Below are 20,843 nucleotides of genomic sequence, written 5' to 3'. Positions count from 1 at the left end.
GCTTTTTCTCCCTGGAAAGTGTCTGTCACCACTGACTCTCCTGGCACCTCAGAATTTGTAACCTCAGTGACTTGTTTTTGCCCACCTGACTTGAGGATGATGTTCAGGATAGGAGGAACATTTCCTTCCAGAGTAGAAAAGCACCAGGAAGAGCAAGACTCACTCCCACAGGGCCAATAGGTGAGGGGCACCTCTTTCCCGTCACCTCCCTGTGGGACGGACACTCTGCAATCTTTCACCAGTACGTGGTCCGAGTTACCCGTGAGTAATGACATGAAATTTCACAAACACGCCTGGGTCTCTAGTCAGGGAACTGGTGTTATCTGAGACGGGATTCTGAGATCTTAAGCGTGTTGATGCTCAGCCTTGGTGTCACTATCGCTCTGCGGGGGGCCCTGTGCTCACTGCCCACTTTGTGTGTCAGTCAGTAATCCTCCCTGCAGCAGGTCCCCGCTATCTGGACACACAGAAGGAAATCTGGTGGGGCCTGGCCAGGGTCATATGCTCCTCGGAGCCTGCTCTATAAAAGCAGGGAGTCCCTCTCCTAAACTTGCCAATGCTTGAAAGAGACATGGCCAGCAAGCCTGGCTGCAGAGATGCCGAATAGAAATTCGATAAAAGCCAAGACATCAAGCTGGCGCTGGAAGCCACTTTGAAGTCTGCTAAGAGGGTTATCAGCGGGAGGATGATATTTGTATGTACCAACACGCAGGCCGTTACTGCTAATTGTGGTAAGTCAGGCGGCCAGCCTGGCTCTGGGGGCCCCTGTGCCTGCTACCGCAGCTGTGGGGAAACCCTGTGTCTCCCAGTACCCGCCAAGATCCCCAGAAGCCGTCAGCCAGCTAGCATCCTGTGAACTGACTGCACTTGGGTTCACAACACTGCAATCATTTCTCCCACTGTGGTGAGCAGGGAAAGAGAGGGAGGGGGCGTCCCATTTGCATTAGGAAATAGTGGGCATCTAAGAGGACAGGACACTGACCTTCCCTTGTGAGAGACCTGGAGTGGAGTGGAGAGAGTAGAGCTTTGGCATCACAGAGACCCTGTTACAATCCTGGTGCTGCCACCAGCTGTGTGTCTTTGAGTCATTTGCTAAACCTCTCTGGGCCTCAACTGCCACTTCTTGGACTTAGCTGTCACAGAGTTATTCAAACAAGGGATACACATACAAACTTTGGCTTAGTAAATGAAGATTTCTCATTCTCCTGTATTTTCCTTTCCAACTCTCCCACCTCCAGCATTCCATCTTTCAGCGGTCCTTCTTCTTCTTCCATTTTTTTCTGATAGAATCCAGTGAAGCAGAAATTAAATTTCTGCAACCGGGTCACTGTAAAGCCAAAACACATGACCAGGCACCACCAGGAACTACATTTAGGCCATTATCGACTGGATCCTCCTCAACCAAAACAACCAAATAACAGCTGGGGCTAAGCAGGACATAGGTTGACCCCCAGCCCCCCAGGCTTGTAAAGACAGCTACCCAGGAATCCTAGGCACACAGCTTAGTCTCAGAGGTGACAAACCAAGTCCCCTTAGCTCGCTCCATTGCATGAGCTGGGGTGCAGCGGGACCCCCACTAGGATTATCTTAAAGCTTTCATTCCTGCTCAGGCCCTAGGAGTGCAAGTTGGTTGCCTGTAGGCCCCAGTACCTGCAGGCCCACTTGCAGCTCCTTTTCATTGATTTCAGCAAAAGGGCTTATCAGTGACTTGACCTGGGAGGTAGAGGAGGGATAAAGTGAGTGGAAGAATAGATGAGAAAGAAAAGACAAAGGGGTTCTTTCATCGAGCCACAGAATAGACGGTCAGTGGTTTTACTGCAGGTGACACGGACTCCTCTGTTTATTTTTCATTTTTTTGGTGGTCCTGGGGATTGAACTCAGAGGTGCTTTACCTTTCAGCCACACCTCCTTTTTTTTCTTTATTTTTAAAGTTTTTTTTAGTTATATATAGACACAATATCTTCATTTTGTTTATTTATTTACATGTGGTGCTGAGGGTGGAAACCAATGCCTCAGATGTGTGAAGCAAGTGCTCTGCCACTTAGCTCAACCCCAGCCCAGCCCTTTGTATTTTGAGACACGGTCTTGCTGAGTTGCTGAGGGTCTCAGACAGTTGCTGAGGCTGGCCTCGAACTTGCGATCCTCCTGCCCCAGCCTCCTGAGTTGCTGGGATTACAGGCATGTGCCGTGGTGCCCAGTTTGATTTCTTTTTCTCCCTGAATTTTTGTTTCCCTCCCTTCTTTTCTTCTTGCCCACTGCTTGGCCCGTTTGTGTCTTGTGGATGTTCTGTTTCCGTCTCTTTCTCCACTTCTCCACTCCCCAAATTTTGTTGTGGGAAATAATAGGTCTCTGCAGTGCTGTTTCCTTAATGTGAAAGGGAATGATTTAACATAGGAGTTCAGGCACTGTCCTCACCTGTTTCCTCATTCAAGCCGTGCCCGATGTCCCATGCCTTGCTTAGCCCTGTTGTAAATCCTCCTGATCTTAACCCGAACCCCGGCTGGGCTTGGGATGTTGCTCTGTGCCCCAGCTTAGTCTCTAGCATGAGGTGTCCTGTAAGTGACATCACTGAGTGGGACTTTCTCAAACTCTACATCAGAAAGATACTTTCATATTAAAAGTTGTTCCAGCCCAAGCAACTTTTCTGAAAGTCGTAGAGGATGAGACTTTTGATGAATTGTGATATGGAAGGAGGGACAATCCAGTTGGAGAAAGAACTGCTCTAGTTGAGAAGCTGAGAAAAAAAAATCCATTAACATTATTTCTTTATTTTTGTATTCTTAATTTAAATGGTCTAAAGAACAATTCTCCTGTATTCTCCAAGACAATAAATTGGGACTTGTTGGAATTCTGAAAGCTACAGGCGATCCAAAAGGTATTTCGGCTTCAGATCCTGTCATCATCTTGGAGTCCCACCAGGCTATTTGATTCTTTCTTTTTAGACCTCTGACAGTGGATCTTAAATGTGGACTGTTTTTTTTTTTACTTTTTATTTTTTGCTAAAGTGTTGCAGTTGACATTTTTGATCGTGCAAAGTATAAAGAGAACTAGGCTCAAGGGTTGTTTCCTATTAGCTAACACTGTTTCTGTTTGGCTTTTGACTTTTGCAGTTTTCCGGAGCTATGGGGACTTCCCATCAGGCCTTCCTGGTCTTCGGCTGTCTCCTCACAGGTATGATCCCTGTCCTGGGGAGCCCTGTCTTCTGTGTACTCTGAGCATGTAGTTCACAAGATTGCAAACCGAAATGGAAAATTGTCTAGAATGATCACGGATTATCAGTTTCCTTTGCTGCTTTGAGTTAATTCCATTTCAAAAAGATCTCTTGTGCTGGTTTGAGACAAAAAAAAAAGTATATATATATACCTGGCATTGAAATGTTAGTTATAATAGTCCAATCTTGCCTGCTACCTTCTTCTGGGCTGCTGGGAGAGGTGTATCAGAAAAATTCAAGCCTATTCAAAGGAAATAAAGAATAGAAAATTCTTGCCCAGGCCATCATACCTGTCAAATCAACTTGCCCTAATGAAAAATGCTTATGATGCTTGGAAGTCTCCAAGTCACCCCTACCCTGTCTAGGAATCTAATTGATAGGTAAGTGTTTAACTCTGGAGGAATACTATTGTACTTTCTCATCGAGAGAATGCCATGTGCCATTTCTTGAAACATTTATCAGATTTCCCTAGTTTTCACCCAGGTATTTATGCAATGCAGATGCTCCCCTGAATCCACTGCCTTTCCAGCCGGAGGAGTTAAGTTAGCCTCATGTCTTTATGTTTACCCACATGGGCACCATGGAATTGAGCAAGACCAGAGACTTAATAATTCTAAGCTCCACTAAGTGTGCCCCACCTATAGGGTGTGGGTTGGCCCAGTAGCCTTGACAACTGCTGTCCCAACAAGCCCGGGAACCACAGTGGTGGCATGTTGAAGTTGGATGGGATTATTCCCACATTAGCCTCCAAGGTATATTAGAGGCGATTCATTAAGTTATTATCTCTTCTGTCTGTTCTATAGATGAGGGAAGCTAGACTGAAATTTGAGGTCCTAAGATGAACTTAAGAGTTTGTCTATTATTTGTGAATGAATCTGCATCATCCTGCTTTGGCTTCTTCAAGTCTTTAGAGAGTGACAGCATTAGAGGGCTGGAAGAAGTGGCAGATGCGTCATTCTTGAGCACAGATCTGCTCTGTGCTTCATTCAGACCATTTCCCTGCCCTTGTCCCCCCCCCTCCCTTTTATTGTGGTGCATGCATCCTAGGCAAGAGCTCATTTGCTGAGCTACATCCCCAGACCCCTCACCTTTTTTTTTTTTTTTTTTTTTTTTTAACTAAGGGGAATTTCTTCAGGGAATGTACAAGATAAAGGACCCATATGTGCTTGAGCCCATGCCGTCTTGGGATATTTCATGGTCACACATAAGAGACTGAAATATGGAATTGGGATCAGATGTCCTCCATCCATCTGAGTGTTTGGAGGGGCGAAACTGGGGGCTTTGGTGGGGTTATTGAGGCCCTTGGAACACTTACTGCTCTCAGCAGATGCAGTGGCTGTTATAATGGGGGTCCTTTCATGAGCATCCAGGCTAACGGATTTTTGCGTAGAAATGGTCATTGTTCGTGTGGCTGCCACTGTGGCTCCTCTCAGTTCCCTGAGTGAGACCGTCCTTTCTGGCTGCACCCTATTCAGAGCATGTTTCCTTTTACAGGGCCGGGCCTAATCCTCTGCCAGCTTTCATTACCCTCCATCCTTCCAAATGAGAATGAAAAGGTTGTGCAGCTGAATGCATCCTTTTCTCTGCGGTGCTTTGGGGAGAGTGAAGTGAGCTGGCAGTACCCCATGTCTGAAGAAGAGAACCCCAATGTGGAAATCATAGATGAAGAGAACAACAGTGGCCTTTTTGTGACAGTGCTGGAAGTGGCCAGTGCCTCGGCGGCCCACACTGGCTTGTACACTTGCTATTACAACCACACTCAGACAGAAGAAAGCGAGATTGAAGGCAGGCACATTTACATCTATGTGCCAGGTGAGTTGGAAGGCTCCCCTGGATGGGCTGCTTGGCCTGTCTCTCAGGATAACTGCTTCATGTGTGTGTGTGTGTGTGTGTGTGTGTGTGTGTGTGTGTGAGGGGCAATCAAATGCAAGGTCTTTGTAACTGTGCTAAGATTTTTTAAAATGTAAAATTACTAAGTATTTCTTAGGGAAAATTTTAAAAATAGAGAACACGCAAAATTAAATAAAGATCCATTTGTAAAACCATTATCAAGAAATATTCATTTTGAGCCAGGCACAGTGGTGACCGCCTGTAATCCCAGTGGGTCGGGAGGCTGAGGCAGGAGGATTGCGAGTTCAAAACCAGCCTCAGCAAAAGCAAGGCGCTAAGCAACTCCATGAAACCCTGTTGTTAAATAAAATACAAAATAGGTCTGGGGATGTGGCTCAGTGGTCGAGTGCCTCTGGGTTCAATCCCTGGTATCACTCTTCCACCCCCAAAATATTCATTTTTAGAAGGAGTCTTTGCTGTGTTGTTCAGGCTGGTCTTAAACTCCTGAGCTCTAGAGATCCTCCCACCTCAGCCTCCCAAAAAGCTGGGACTATAGGTGCACGTCATTGTGCCTAGAGGAACATGCAAAATAAAATAAAGATCATTTGTAATGTCATTATCAAGCAATATTTCTTGTTGATACTTCAGATCTGTACTAAATTTTGAAAAATCATCTTTCATATGGCGTGTCCTTGATTGGCATTGTGCAGAGTCTGAAATAGACTCATTTCTACTCACTTTAAGTGAATTTAGTGAGGGAAGACCCCATGCTAATGACGTTATCCTGTGTCGAGATGGGAGTAAAATGGGATTAAGCAGGTGAGGGTGTTATCAGGGGGAAGGCCTAGGAGAGGAAACGGGAGGGATCCTGCAGAGGCTGGGAGAACCATCATACTGCCTGGTCAGTGACTCTGTGGGGTGACTGGGTTCCAGCCTGCTGTGCTGGCTGAGGAGGTTGTGGGAGACCCCAGCCTATGGACCCCGTTTCATTAATTCATTGGAAGAATTATCCCCAGGGAGTGTGGCTGTAGGATTCCATGGGCTTCTGGGCCAGGCCTTGGACCATGCTGGACCCTGTGGTCAGAGGGAGGGATGTGAGGTGCCGTGGCCGAACAGCCCACTGCCCAGGCTTACCTGTGAGCCTGCAAACCTTCTGGTCTCCCTTCGGCCTGGCCCTCCCTGAGTGCTCCTTTATGATTCTCTTGCTGTCCTCTGTCTCTGTGTATATTGCCTTCTGTGGAGGACAACTGTTCAAAGTAGGACCCTTCTGCTGTTTAAACACTGTGCACCATGGTAGGGAAGAGGAGCATTTTAGTGAAGTCCTGGCTGATGTATTCTGTTTTTTTTTTTTTTTTTTTCTCTGATGCTGGGGATTGAACCCAGGGCCTTGTGCATGTGAGGCAAGCGCCGAGCCATATCCCCAGCCCTGGGTTCTGTGTATTTTAACCTGAAATTAATTGGCAGCTTAGTTTGCTGAAATCCTTAGTAACAAAGATCAAGCATTTGATCTAAACACAAATGTGAGTGATAGGATTTGGGTATTTTGTTGGGCGGATTAAAGAGGGCTACTGTTAAATGTTAAACTGTTTATAATTCTTGCTGTTCTTGTTTTGGGCTGGGTCAGGTAAGGAGGTTCTTCTTACAAATTGTTTTTGCCTTTCTTTTCCTTTTTTTTTTTTTTTTGTACCAGGGATTGAACTCAGGGCCACTCCACCACGGAGCCACATCCCCAGCCCTATTTTGTATTTTCTTTAGAGACAAGGTCTGGAGTGGGGAATGGGGGAGGGTGTTCTCTCTGCTGTGAAGAGAACAGTGGGAACTAGGAACATAGGTTTGTTAAAGGTAGGTGAGTCGCAAAGTGTTGATCCACCTAAAATTGTCCAAAAAGTATTTTTTTTTTGTTCCCTCCCACCCCAAACCCCATCCAAGCAGTCCCTGCTTTGCTGACCCACAGGGGTCTTTTTCTTTGTGATTGGGGAGGGCCAAGGCTCCTTTCTGCAGCTGGTGCTTGAGACTCTTCGTTCTTCTTGCCATGGTTGCTTAACTCATTGCTTCTTGGAAGAGAAGATTTTAGGCCCTGGAATTGTAAATTTTTTTTTCTTTTTTCTTTTCTTTTTTTAGGTGAGGATGGGAATAGAACCCAGGGCCTTGTGGAAACTAAGCACATGCTCTGCCACTGGGCTGCATCCCCAGCTAGGAACTTGATTACTTGAGTCATTATTTTTTAATAGATTTCTGTACTGCTCTTCAGTAATATTGGCTGTAGGAATTACCGGTTTCTAAAAGCATTTCCTGATATAAAAATTATGACTATGTTCTCCTGTTTTGAACAGAGTTGAACTGTCTTATTTTGTTTTGCATTTAAAATTTTTGACTTGAATTGCTTGCTAGTATTTCTATTTATCATCAGCAATTTTTTTTTTAAACTAGGGTATGGGCAGTTTGATGTTATTCAGAGTTTAAAAAATTACCTTCGGCTGTCACAATGACTCATGTTGGTGGGGATGCTCTTCTGGAAATATTTTAAAAAGTAAAATTCATACCTAATAAGAATAATGCCAGGCTGTGGATGTAACTCAGTGGTAGAATGTTTGCCTAGCATGTGTGTTCCTGGTTCCAGAATTGCAAAAAAAAAAAAAAAAAAAAAAAAAAAAAAGAAAAGAAAAAGAAAACACCAATGGAACAATTTTTCTGTATATATATGTGAAAAAGTGAAATTAATGCTTAATTGATTCTTCTTTACTTTCTGAACCACAGACCCAGATGTGGCCTTTGTGCCTCTAGGGATGACAGATTATTTAGTCATCGTGGAAGATGATGATTCTGCCATCATACCCTGCCGTACCACAGACCCGGAGACTCCTGTGATCTTACGCAACAGTGAGGGACTGGTGCCTGCCTCCTATGACAGCAAACAGGGCTTCAATGGGACCTTCAGCGTGGGGCCCTACATCTGTGAGGCCACCGTAAAAGGGAAGAAGTTCCAGACCATACCCTTTAACGTTTATGCTTTGAAAGGTACTTGTACCCTCTTCCTCCTTTAAATAAGAGCAACAGGCAAACTCATCAGATGCTTGTAGGATTTTTAATTTAATCCTACTTCCTGGAAACGGAGAACTGGAATTCTGGTTTGGGGATTTAGGACCCCACCTTTACTAGACAATGCTGCTGACTGCAGTGGTCATAGTTTTAATTTTAATAAGTTTTAAGCTTAGCATTAAGCTTAAAATCACTAAAGGCTAAAGTTTGCTTACCCATAAAAGGTTTATGTTTTATCGGCTGACTTTAAAATACTGTAAGGAATTCTTTTTGTGCATAAGCTTCTTACTATTTGATTCATGTTCTTGACGACAGAGACCCTAAAAACAAACACACACCCCGGGGGCTTAGATGCCTGGATTAATTTTAGTAATTTAAGAATTAAGTGATTTTAGTTATGAGAAAAGGCTCTATTGTAGACTTTAGACTTCATCCCTTTGAAGTGAGTGGTTAGTGTGAATGGGAAGGTCTAAAGCAGATGGGGGGGTTGGGATGGGTAGATGTTTCTGGAGCATTCACCCTACACGTAGGCAAGGGTATGCCATCAGACTCTTGTTCCTTAACAAGAGTTTTGTGCCAGACACATACTGGGTTCTGGAAAGGAGCTAAAAACAACTGAGGAGCAGAGTGGAAGAAAAATGATGGGACAGGAGTAAAGTGCCTATTCCCAAGTAATGGCACCAGCCCAGGGGTCTGTCAAAAGATGCAGGGATAAAGAAAATGTGGTCTAAATACACTGTGGGGTTCTACGCAGCCACAAAGAACAAAGTCATGTCATTGCTGGAAAATAAGTGGAATTGGAGACCAGGATTTTGAATGACATAGTCAGACTCAGAAAAAAATGCATACTTTTTCTCCCCTATGTGGAATCTGGAAGGAAAAAATGGGGGTTGGGGGAGAGACTGCATTAAACTAGAAGGGAAACTATCCAGGTAGAGAAAGGGGATTGATGGGAGAGAGGAAAGAAGGGGTAGGGGAGATACTGGGGAGTGACAACCAATTATGTTTTTATGTACGCACAAATACACCACAATGAAGTGTACCAGTGCTTATAATTAATATGCACCAATTGAAAAAAATTTTAAAGTTATCTAGAACAGTGTTGGTCAGTAAGGATTGGTGGATTAAATGAGTGAATACATCAGTAAGAGTGATTGAAAAAATGGTCAACTGTAACTAACCCAAATGTGGTGTTCTGTTCAATTGTAATTTATTTTTACTATTGTTATTATTTTGCATTTCTATAGTATTATAACTACATGCCAAATGGTGTACACTGACTCAAAATGAAGGTTTCTGAGATTTTCCAATCTTTATCATGATTAAACTTTTGCAGATTATTTTTCAGGGTTTTCTTAAACAAACCTAAATTTTGTAAGACTCTAACTATATTATGAATGTTTAGGTCTTTGTATTTGTTGATTTTTATAGCAACATCAGAACTGGATCTAGAAATGGAGGCTCTGAAAACTGTGTATAAGTCGGGAGAAACGATTGTGGTTACCTGCGCTGTTTTTAACAATGAGGTGGTCGACCTGCAGTGGACTTACCCTGGAGAAGTGGTAGGTACCCTCAAGAGGCATGAAGGTTCTGCACTGAGCCCTCTTCTTCATACGTCAGAAAGAAATAGGAAAGTTCTGTGGCTACAAGAAAACAGCCAAATAGTTAGAAAAGCAAACAACCCCCCTGTTTTTTTTTTTTTTTGTATAAGGGATTGAACCCAAGGGTGCTTAACCACTGAGCCACATCCCAGCCCTTTTTTATATTTTATTAGAAACAGGGCCTTGCTATGTTAGTTGCTTAGGGTCTTGCTAAGTTGCTGAGGCTGGCTTTGAACTCGCCTTCCTCCTGCCTCAGCCTTCCTGAGCTGCTGGGATTATGGGTGTGTACCATTGTGCCTGGCCCTCTGTATTTTCACATTCATTTAATTACTGAGGAAGCCATTCATTCTCATTGTCTTGGCTCTCATGCTTTGGATTTGAGGCATCTGATAGGATTGGTTACCTGCCCCCTTTCTTACTTCTTTTTTTCTTAAAAGATGTTTTAGTTATAATTTCCCAATTTTTTCTTTTCTTTTTTTTTAATTGGTGCATTCTCCCTTTTCTGCTGGTTGGTACCCAGGGACACTGGCCCTTCCTGTTCTCCTCCTATCTGCCTGGCCCACCTTCAGTGAACAGGCATCTCTATAATCATTCAACAAACATTTAGTGATGGTCATGAAATCCTAAGCACTGTGCTTAGGATGACAGAAAGATGGTGGAAAGTGGAGGGACTAGCTTTTGTTTTTGTTTTTGTTTTTAGACTTTATATATTAGAGTGCCTGTAGGTTCACAGCATGATTGAGACATTCCTGATGTAACCCCTATGCATATTTATAGGCTCATTTATTATCAATATCCTCCACAAAGTAGGCATCTGTAATAACTGATGAACTGGTATTAAGAGCGAGCATTGATTGTTTTTGTTTTTTGTTTTTGGTACCAGGGATTGAACTCAGGGGCACTCAACCACTGAGCCACATCTCCAGCCCTATTTTGCATTTTATTTAGAGACAGGGTCTCACAGGGCTTCACTGTGGCTGAGGCTGGCTTTGAACTAGAGATCCTCCTGCCTCAGCCTCCCGAGCCGCTGGGATTACAGGCATGGAACACCACGTTGGGATAGGAGCCAGCATTTTAAAAGTCAGTTTTCTTCCCTTCTGTAGAAAGGCAAAGGAGTCACGATGCTGGAGGAAATCAAAGTCCCATCCATCAAATTGGTGTACACATTGACGGTCCCCGAGGCCACGGTGAAAGACAGTGGAGATTATGAATGTGCTGCCCGCCAGGCCACCAAGGAGGTCAAAGAAATGAAGAAAGTCACCATTTCTGTCCATGGTACATTCCGCTTTCTAAAATGTCAGTCGTCCATGCTGCTTGGGATCCATATTCGGTTATCATTATTTATCAGAAACTCTTCCCTGTACAGAGAAAGGGTTTGTTGAAATCAAACCCACCTTTGGCCAGTTGGAAGCTGTCAACCTGCATGAAGTCAGACATTTTGTGGTGGACGTGCAGGCCTACCCTCCTCCCAGGATATCTTGGCTGAAGGACAACCTGACTCTGATTGAAAACCTCACTGAGATCACCACTGATGTGGAAAAGATTCAGGAAATAAGGTACAGAACACCCTCCCCAACTGTGCTTTTATAACATGTGTATCCCTAGACAGACTGAGGCCATCGCGTGTTCCACGGCCCAGACCAAAAGGCCATCTGGTACAAATGGCAGTGCGAGTTAAGATACAAAATCACCTCCCTTTAATTATAACATTCCAATATGGTAACAGCATATTTTTGAATATTTAGTGATAAAACGAGAAGAAAGAACTAAAGTAACTTGTCTGCTCCAATGTCAGACAAGTTACTGGATCCAGCTAGGGGTGGAGGAAAGATGTTGAAATCCGAAGCACTTGGAGTGAATGTTTTCCTTGATTTTTGTCATATCATAAGTAGCTGTGTGGGACGGTTCCACTTGTGAGGCAATTATCACATAAGTTTATAGGAAACAAGCCTCAGGGGCTTATTGGGGGCACATTTGCCCCTCTCAAAGCCTCCACAGGAATTAAAAGTACAGCCTGGCTGAATCTGGTCAGGAGAGAGACATGGGGTACAACATGGAGATCTCTGCCTTTGAGGAGAGTGGTGGATTGCTCACTCCTTGACCTTAGTCTCCTCATCTATAATATAGGATTAATCATGCTTTATGTTTTTTTAATGCAAAGAATTGGATCAGATGCTATCTGGAGGTCTCTTGAAATTTTAAGTTATGATTTGAATCCACAAGTCAGAAGGTGCCTCTTGAAGGGCCAGCCCATTCAGTCCGATGTCCTTGTTGGAAATTCCCATGAGACAAAAGTCCGTTCTTTATTTCAAGCCTGCAGAAAAAAAAAGAAAACAGAACCTTTCTCAACAGTTCACTTAACTCCAGAGTCTGCTTTTTACTTTTCGACCTGAATTCCATATGTAATTGATAAGCCACGTCTGAGAAAATGGAACGTTTCTCCCTACAGTTCTGTGGGATCAAACCCAGGGCCTTGTGCATGCTAAGCACGTGGGCTGCATCCCTCACAGAAAATGGAATTTTATGACCTCTATAGAGCAGTGATGGAAGTAGAAGTGGAATAATGAATCTGGAAGGTTTTTTTTTTGATGATATGAAAAGAAGGTGCACAATGAGGTGGGCAGCTTCCCACAAGGAACTTTCTAGGAGTCTGTTGAGGCCAAAGAGAAATAGGGTCCGATCTACAGGCTGTAATCATCAGCAGCAACAAGTTAGTCCTGCCAACTAAGTGGTTCTGGAAAGCTGCCTTATACAGTGATTCAAAAATCTTTCAGCATAAATTTTATTTTCCAGTTTATATTGTGGGCCAGGAAGCACAGGAATGAATATGGTGAATGGTATGTTTGGCTTCATGGAGCTTAAAACCACTGGACCCACTCCACTGGGTCAGCTTCCTTGGCTGAACATACATAGGCAATGAAGGACAGAGAATCACTTGGCCATCAGCAGCTCGTGTGCCTAAGGGGGCTCTCAGGAAATCCAGTGCTGAAGCAAATCCAATATGGTGCAGCCCAGGGAAACTCAGCCCAGGCTGCTCTTAAAAAACAGGTCCTGTTGCTCCAGCATTCGTACAGTGCTTCGGAGCCCAGGAAGTACTTTCCACATAGAATCTCATTTAACAAGTCCTCAGAATGACTGCTGTGTGCACAATTGCCAAATTTTGTACACAAGGAAATTGAGGCATGGAGAATTTCAATAATGCCAAGGTCTTCTCACCTTTATAAAATAGCATAACATGCTAAAGTTACAGGAACCATGAAGAACAGCGACTAATTTTTGCATATTGTGATGTTTTATAAAGGACAGTTAAATGGGAAAATATTTTTACACACACACAAACACACACACACACAGAGCCAAATATCATGTGTAATATGCATAGGAAATCTTTTGGGGAAATGTTCATTTATTAAAGTATGAAGAAGTATATTTTTCTAACTTGTTTTCTTTTGGTAATGGAATCCCACACTTTATAAACAAATCAAATGAAGAGGGTGCATCGCATAAAACTTCTTCCTATTTCTGTCTCCGTCTGCCCAGTTGCCTCCTCCTCTTTACAGGAAAACACTATTTAAGTATTGGGGATTGAACCCAAGGATGCTCTACCATTGAGCTATATCCCAAGATTATTTTCTTCTTCTGTTTTTGTAAGACAGAGTCTTGCTAAATTGCTGAGGCTGGCCTTAAATTTGTCCTCCTGCCTCAGCTTCCCGATGTGCTGGAATTACAGGCAGAAGTCACCATACCCACCTAAGGAAACACTGTGATTGGTTTCCTTAGGTTCTTATGAAACTGCCGCAGTCTGGCTGGGCACAAAATCACTAGCCACTCAAGCAGGAACAAACTTTATTTCCAAAACTCCCGCAAATGCCATGCACATGGCCTTCTTCCAGGACACACCATACCAACAGGAAATCCCTCCTCCGGAAATCCCTTCTACCGCACTTCCCCAACCAATGGGAAGAGCTCCAAAGTAGCAGGCCAAGGCGGACAGCAGGGGTCTAATCTCCAATTGAATGCACATCTTAACATAATCATTATCATCTCAATGGCTTGCTGGTGTCACCTTTCAACCAAAAATGCCATGCGTCATTCCTAGGCTATGGCTCTCAGCATGAAACTTTCCAGTTTCTTGAATCAATACAGGCAGTTAGCAATGCTGAGTCCTGTATTCCTCTTCATATCACACTTAGAGGCTATCCTCATTTTTTCCTCCAATGGTGTTGCTTTTTTGGCTGAACTATATACATGACATGTATTTAGGGGAAGAAAACAAGTAAAAATCAAGGAGTTTTCTTTCCCCTCTTTCCCTTCCTCCCTCTCCCCTATTCTCCTCTCTTCCCTTCTCTCCTCCTCCTCCCCCCCCCATCGCTTTCTTTTTGAAAAGTTGGTAGTTTATTCTCATTCAAAAGGGAGACCTTACCAGAACTAATAGCTCTTGGAGATGGCCTTTGCTTATCTCAAAATGTCTGGTTTTCTGTTGTTAAGAATTGTGTCTAGGGCTTGGGATGTGGCAAGCGTGAGACACTGGGTTCAATCCTCTGCACCACATAAAAAAAGAAAAATAAAAGATATTGTGTCCACCTAAAACTAAAAAATAAATATTAAAAAAACGAATTGTGTCTATTATTCAGATCTTTGATGTTTGGAAACTGTGTTGAGAATTCCAGGAAAGAGATGATAACAGATAAGAAAAAAAAATGTGTTTTACTTTTTGACAAAAATAAAATGAACCTTGGAAGACTGTCATTCTTTGAATAGTTGGAGTTTATTTAGCTATTGCTTATTGAAACAAAGTTGTTTTTGTTTTGTTTTTTTTAGGTATCGAAGCAAATTAAAGCTGATCCGTGCTAAGGAAGAAGATAGTGGCCATTATACTATAATAGTTCAAAATGAAGATGATGTGAAGAGCTATACTTTTGAACTATTAACTCAAGGTATGTACAAGCAGTATAAAGGTATAGCTTGGTGAGTGGCGCTCCCAAAGACAGCTTGGCAGAAGGAGAAGAAACCCTTTACAGGAGAAGCAGGGCCCGGAGATGTCACATGTCAGGGATAGCTTTGTTGTACTTATGAGTTTAGGTACTAGTACTATAGAAATAATCCGTGGTCCGAATAAAGTCGGCAAACTAATCCCCAAATTGGAAATGCTCCAAAATCTGAAAACTTTCTCATGAAAGTATTGACATGACGCCACAGTGGAAAATCCCACACCTGACCTTTTTGTGACAGTCACAACAGGTCACGGTCAAAACACAAGCACATCCCTATGTGCTCATGAAACATAAATGGATTTCATGTTTAGACCTGGGTCCCATCCCCAAGATTTTTCATTATGTTTATACAGCTATTCCAAAATCTGAAAAAAATCTGAAATCTGAAACACTTCTGGACCTAAGCATTTCTGACAAGGGTCACTTGACCTGTAATTCTGAGGCATGCTGAGTTGCTCTGGAGCACTCTGGGAATTCCTAGGCTCTGCAGCTTCCTTAGCATCTGTCTAGTTCTGAGATGGGTACAGTGATGCTTTTTGGTCCAGATGACCTGCAGGTGCTCTGGAGGGGTCTGCGTAGCTCCCCTGTAGACATGGGACAGTGGTCCCTGCGGAAGAGAGAGGAGTGGCCGAGTCTGTTACATTCAGGTTCAACTCCTGTTTACTAAGTCCCTCCATGTGCCAGGTACCATTTGAGGTGGGCTCTTTTGATCCTTACAGTAAGTCTCTGATACAAGTCTTAGCCTATCACGAACTTGGCCACAGATTCTTTTTTTGAGGGAGTGGGTATTGGGGATTGAACTCAGGGGCACTCGACCACTGAGCCTCATTTTCATCCCTATTTTGTATTTTATTTAGAGACAGGGTCTCACTGAGCTGCTTAACACCTCAATTTTGCTGAGGCTGGCTTTGAACTCGCCATCCTCCTACTTCAACTTCCTGAGCTGCTGGGATTATAGGCGTGTGCCACCATGTCTGGCTGAACACAGATTTTTTTATTTTTATTTTTTTTTATCTTTTAGTTATAGGTGGACACAATATCTTTATTTTATTTTTTATGTAGTGCTGAGGATGGAACCCAGTGCCTCATTCATGCTGGGCAAGTGTTCTACCTCTGAGTCACAACCCCAGCCCCACAGATTTTTTTTTTTTTTTAAAAAGAACCTTTATTACCTAACAAAATCCTGCAGATGCAGTTGGGTAGATAACTGCTTTTGATTATATTTTCACTGAATCTATTAGTCAAACCCCAGCTCTCAGATAATTTGAAGAGCCCCTTGCCTTTCAAGCCAAATGACTACAGGCACTTTCCAGTCCTCACTCCAGATTTTACACACCACAGGCACAAACCCCAAGGCACTGAAACTGAAACGCTTCACCCAGCAGGGGCTGTCACACTGGAGTGTTACCCCAGCAAGTGGATTCAGCCCCTCTAGCATGGTTCCAGTGCAAGGTGGTTGACTTCTGAAGTCACCTGCCGCTTTGGATTCCCCACGAGTTCTGGTGTTTGCATCTGACTTCTTTCTGCCTCTTGCAGTTCCATCCTCTATTCTGGATTTGGTCGATGACCATCATGGCTCCAGCGGAGGACAGACTGTGAGGTGCACGGCTGAGGGCACACCTCTTCCTGACATTGAGTGGATGATTTGCAAGGATATTAAAAAGTATGGAAACTGGACGTTCCTTATTCCTTGGTGATCATATTACTTCTCTGACTGGTGCTTTTTGCACTTGTGGTTCTTATTTGACATAAGGCTCATGTTAGGATTTTGAACATGGCCCCCAGCTTCCTGGTGTGTGTGTGTGTGTGTGTGTGTGTGTGTGTGTGTGTGTGTGTCGTGTGCATGTGTTCATGAAGAGCTGTAAGAAGAAGTTGTAAGGTCCGTGGCTTTCATTGGATCCTCTCTGAGTCTCTAATGTGAAAAAATAGTGAATTTTAAGAACCACTCTCCTATGAGGATCTTTACTACTCTGACCCATATTTTTACTTCATATTTATTTTCTGGCAAATTTATTTTTTAATTGGTGAATTATAATTATATATAATGCCAGACATCACTATGATACATTCATATCTGCACATAGCATAATTTGGTCTTATTCATATCCCTGTATCTTCTTTTTCCCTTCCTTCCTTCCTACCTCTAATTCCCATCCTCTACTTGTCTCCCTTCTATTTTCATGAGATTCTCTCCCAATTTTATCTTTAGTTTCCATATATAAGAGAAAACACAAGACCCTTTGTATCTGGGTTATATCCCTCAGCATGATGTTTTCCAGTTCCCTCTACTTTCCTGCAAATGACATAATTTCATTCTTTCTTATTGCTGAATAAAACCTCATCATGTATCCACACAATATTTTCTTTATCCATTCACCTGCTGATGGCTACCTGGACTGGTTCCATAACTTGGCTATTGTGAATTTTGCTTCTATAAACATGAGTATGCATGTATTGCTATAATGCTGACTTTAATCCTTTAGGATAAATACCGTAGAGTGGGATAGCTGGGTCATATGGCGATTCCATTCCTAGCCTTTTGAGGACACTCCATACTGATTTCCATAGTGGTTCTAGTAATTCATAATCCCACCAACATGCATAAGTGTCTCTTTCCCTCTACATCCTTGCCAGCATGTGTTATTATTTGTGTTCTTGATATTTGGCAAACTTTGGGTGGCTAGACTGGCGTTTGTACATAAATGAAAATGGCACCCATGTGATTGCTCACTCCCTCGCTCACCACCTGCTGTTGGGTGGGAGTTAACTCACCATTTCCTCATTCGGCTCTCATTTCTCTGCCTTCTTAGGTGGGCCCGTGGCGTCATGGGCACTGGCTGTGTTCTGAGGCCTTGATTGCTTCTTCCTAAAGACTGAGACTCCTAGTCCTCCCTTCTAGAACTTAAGGATGACTTGCATGCTGACTGGGGCTGGAATCTGGGTCTTATAACTCAATGTGAAGGATGAGTTATAACCCTTGTGACACCTTCAGAGTTGTTTTCAGTGTGGATGTTGAGAAGGGCCTACCCCAGGCCTTTTGGAAGGGGTGGGATATTGGCATCATTAAAGATGCTTGATGTTGAACTGCTCAGTTCACTCATAGGGTCAAGGTTTGGGATCAGTAGTTACATTTTATAGAATTTGTTTGTCTCTGCCTCCTCCACAGTAAACTCTCAGTTATTCTCATGCAGGTTATTTCCTTTTGAGTATGAAAGTGAGTTTTACTGTTAATATGCACAAAAATCAAGAAAGTTATCCCATAGGCACCTGCAAACGTAGACAAGGTCAGCAACGTAACAAATTCACCAACCCACTCTTCTCCCTGACTGCCAATAACCAGCCCTATATTTATGTGCTTTTTCTCTGTAGATGTAATAATGAAACGTCATGGACAGTCTTAGCCAACAATGTCTCAAATATCATCACGGAGATCTACCCTCGAGGCAAGAGTACCGTGGAGGGCCGAGTGACATTTGCCAAAGTAGAGGAGACCATTGCAGTTCGATGCCTGGCTAAGAATCTCCTTGGTTCTGGGAACCGAGAGCTGAAGCTGGTGGCTCCCAGTGAGTTGCTCAATAGTCAGGGGAACTCCAGCTCACCAGCTGGGCCTCATCTTTCTCAGGAAGCATGTGGAATCCCACATAGGGTGGTATCAGAATTCAGGTCCCCAGGCAGAAATTCAGCTTTGAATGCAGCTGAATCTAGCCCTTTCTTTCTTCAAATTCATATACCAAGCTGCATCTTGCAAAGGACACTGGACATTTTGCTTGTCTAATAGTATAGCTACTCAGTCTCTGAGTTGCTGAACATCTGAACATTTGCATGTGGGATGGAGAAGGAGGAAGAAGAATCTTCCATCTCATTGCTCCTTGCGGTAGTTGAGACAGATTGAATTCTTAAAACAAACAAATAAACAAAAAACCATGAAGTCACAAGCAATAGAAACAAATGCCACTTTTCAAAGTAAACTTTATTTAAAAAGCTTATGAAATACAGACTTTTGTACATGAAGTAGCACTCAATCTCATTTTTCAGTCTTTATTGTTCCCTTTCCGATTCTGTCTGAAAGGTTATGCTAAGAGCATCTTTGGAGAAAGTGCTGAGTTCCCCTGATTGAATTTTGGTGTAGTTTCATGGGTGTAAATGTTTGAGAGATGGTATTGCCCATCCCTAAAATGTGCCAGGCAGCCCCCATTCTTCCCTACTGGCAGTGAAAAATTCCTGGCCAGGTGTAACCAACACCTTCCTGCCTTAGGCCTATCTTCAAGGAAATTCTCCATCCTGTCTCTTTCTGATCCTCCAGCCCTGCGTTCTGAGCTTACGGTGGCAGCCGCAGTCCTGGTACTGTTGGTGATTGTGATCATCTCACTTATTGTCCTGGTTGTCATTTGGAAACAGGTAGGTATTTTCCCAAAGCACTAAAATCTTTGAAGCCTGTGAGAACAACAGCTTAGTTCAATGCCTGGCACAGTGAAGGGGCTCAGTGATTACAGGTGGATGGATGTGGTTAAATCCTACTGCAGCTTGCTGCTGCAGTGGGCGCTCTGGTGCCTTGGGACTTTGGTAATTCATCAGTTACCTGTCCTGGTCCTTTCTAGAAACCAAGGTATGAAATTCGCTGGAGGGTCATTGAATCAATCAGCCCTGATGGACATGAATATATTTATGTGGACCCGATGCAGCTACCTTATGACTCAAGATGGGAATTTCCAAGAGATGGACTAGTGCTTGGTAAGTCCCTCTGACTGTGACCTCCCAAGACACTATTTTCACTTGTACGCAACATCACTATTTAAATCCCTGTAAGGGACCTGAGCTTTGCTTAGTAAGAACTATGCAATAGAAATTCACTTGCAGAAATATATTTCCATCTTGAAAAAGAGTTAATTGAGCCTGAGGATGTAGCTCAGTGGTAGAGCCCTGGCCTAGTATGCATGAAGACGTGGGTTCAATCCCTAGCACTGCAGGGTAGGCATGGGGGAGAAGAAGAAACTATCATTGCAATGAATTTTAAAAATCTAATACCATAACAAATTATGGCTAAAGAAAATTTTACAAAGGGAGAAAGGAATATAAGGAGGCCTAGCAAAGATACCCACCAACATGGCTTTGCTTTGGAAATGACACCAATCGAAAATGAAGTGAATTTCTACAACTCAAAAACAGTAAATGAGAAATGAATGCGGACAGTCACAAAGTAGGTTTTGATTCAGTACATTCTGAGGGTGCATAAGAAGCTTATATATATATATATATATATATATATATATATATATATAAGATATTAAAAATATGGGTACATCTTAAAGGAAAACATATAACAATACCCAAGCCAACTTGTCACAGATTTCAAATATTTCAATCTTGGGCTGAGATCAAATACATGAAGTCCAAGGGAGTTTTATTTATTTTTATTTTTAAAAATCACATTCTGAATGAATGAAAACAGGACAAAGGCAAAGTTAGAGCTAGAGGTTGTGTCACAGTGAATAATATAACTAAATACAGGTTTTAATCATCTACCTGTCTCATTCCAAAATATGGCAGAGTTTAGATCTTAGAGAGTTACTAAAACTGAAATCAAACGAGGTATCCTCCCGGCTCCCAATTTCAAATGCTTTTCCTTAAGCTTTCTTTATTATATTTTCACCACTGTTTCCCCAAAAAGGATGAGGAGCTTAGGGAAATTAAAAAGTAATAAAATTCGGGGGAAAGCTATGCCAAGGGGCACTGCTTGGTCTCCCTGTTCCTGAGCCCTGTCAAGTTACTGGTGAAGCAGTACCTTTCCAGGAATTGCCAGCCATGCAGCCCTGCGGATAGGGGCAGGGTGGGCTCTCCTGGTGTCTTTCATGAGCAGAATCTACCCTGGCTGGGCTGTCCACAGTCAGGCTGATTATCTGGAAGCCTCTCCCTGGACTGTGAGCTCTTCAAGGATGGGACAATAGTTTCAGTTTCTCTTTGTCTCTCCTGACATGAGGCAATGACTGGGCTCAGGGCATGCTGAGCCTCTGTGGCCTTGCTGGCAATGGGCCGCAGTGGGCCCAGCTCAGTTTTTACTTGTCTACTCCTTGGAATCGGTGGTATTTTGAATACTCAAGTATTTCCAGTGGTTAAGGATTTATTGATGCAAAGGATGCCTCTGTTTGTGTGTGTAAAACAGAAGGGTGT

At 43.0% G+C, this 20,843-nt stretch overlaps 1 protein-coding gene across 2 annotated transcripts in view; it reads left to right on the top strand.

Moving 5' to 3' along the window:
- The window catches only part of Pdgfra (platelet derived growth factor receptor alpha), a 48,412-nt gene that overhangs the window by 6,569 nt on the left and 21,000 nt on the right, over positions 1-20,843 (top strand). For both annotated transcript variants that reach the window (XM_026385394.2, XM_077803343.1), the window contains 11 exons: positions 3,111-3,171; positions 4,706-5,023; positions 7,799-8,059; positions 9,512-9,642; positions 10,785-10,956; positions 11,048-11,237; positions 14,503-14,618; positions 16,212-16,338; positions 18,045-18,238; positions 18,979-19,073; positions 19,274-19,406. In XM_026385394.2, the coding sequence (XP_026241179.1) occupies positions 3,123-3,171; positions 4,706-5,023; positions 7,799-8,059; positions 9,512-9,642; positions 10,785-10,956; positions 11,048-11,237; positions 14,503-14,618; positions 16,212-16,338; positions 18,045-18,238; positions 18,979-19,073; positions 19,274-19,406 (1,786 nt within the window). In that variant the 5' untranslated portion in view covers positions 3,111-3,122. The remainder of the gene's footprint in view (positions 1-3,110; positions 3,172-4,705; positions 5,024-7,798; positions 8,060-9,511; positions 9,643-10,784; positions 10,957-11,047; positions 11,238-14,502; positions 14,619-16,211; positions 16,339-18,044; positions 18,239-18,978; positions 19,074-19,273; positions 19,407-20,843) is intronic.

The sequence above is a fragment of the Urocitellus parryii genome, chromosome 10 (assembly GCF_045843805.1).
Source record: "Urocitellus parryii isolate mUroPar1 chromosome 10, mUroPar1.hap1, whole genome shotgun sequence".
Taxonomy (NCBI): Eukaryota; Metazoa; Chordata; class Mammalia; order Rodentia; family Sciuridae; genus Urocitellus; species Urocitellus parryii.
This window is presented reverse-complemented; position numbering and strand designations above follow the sequence as displayed.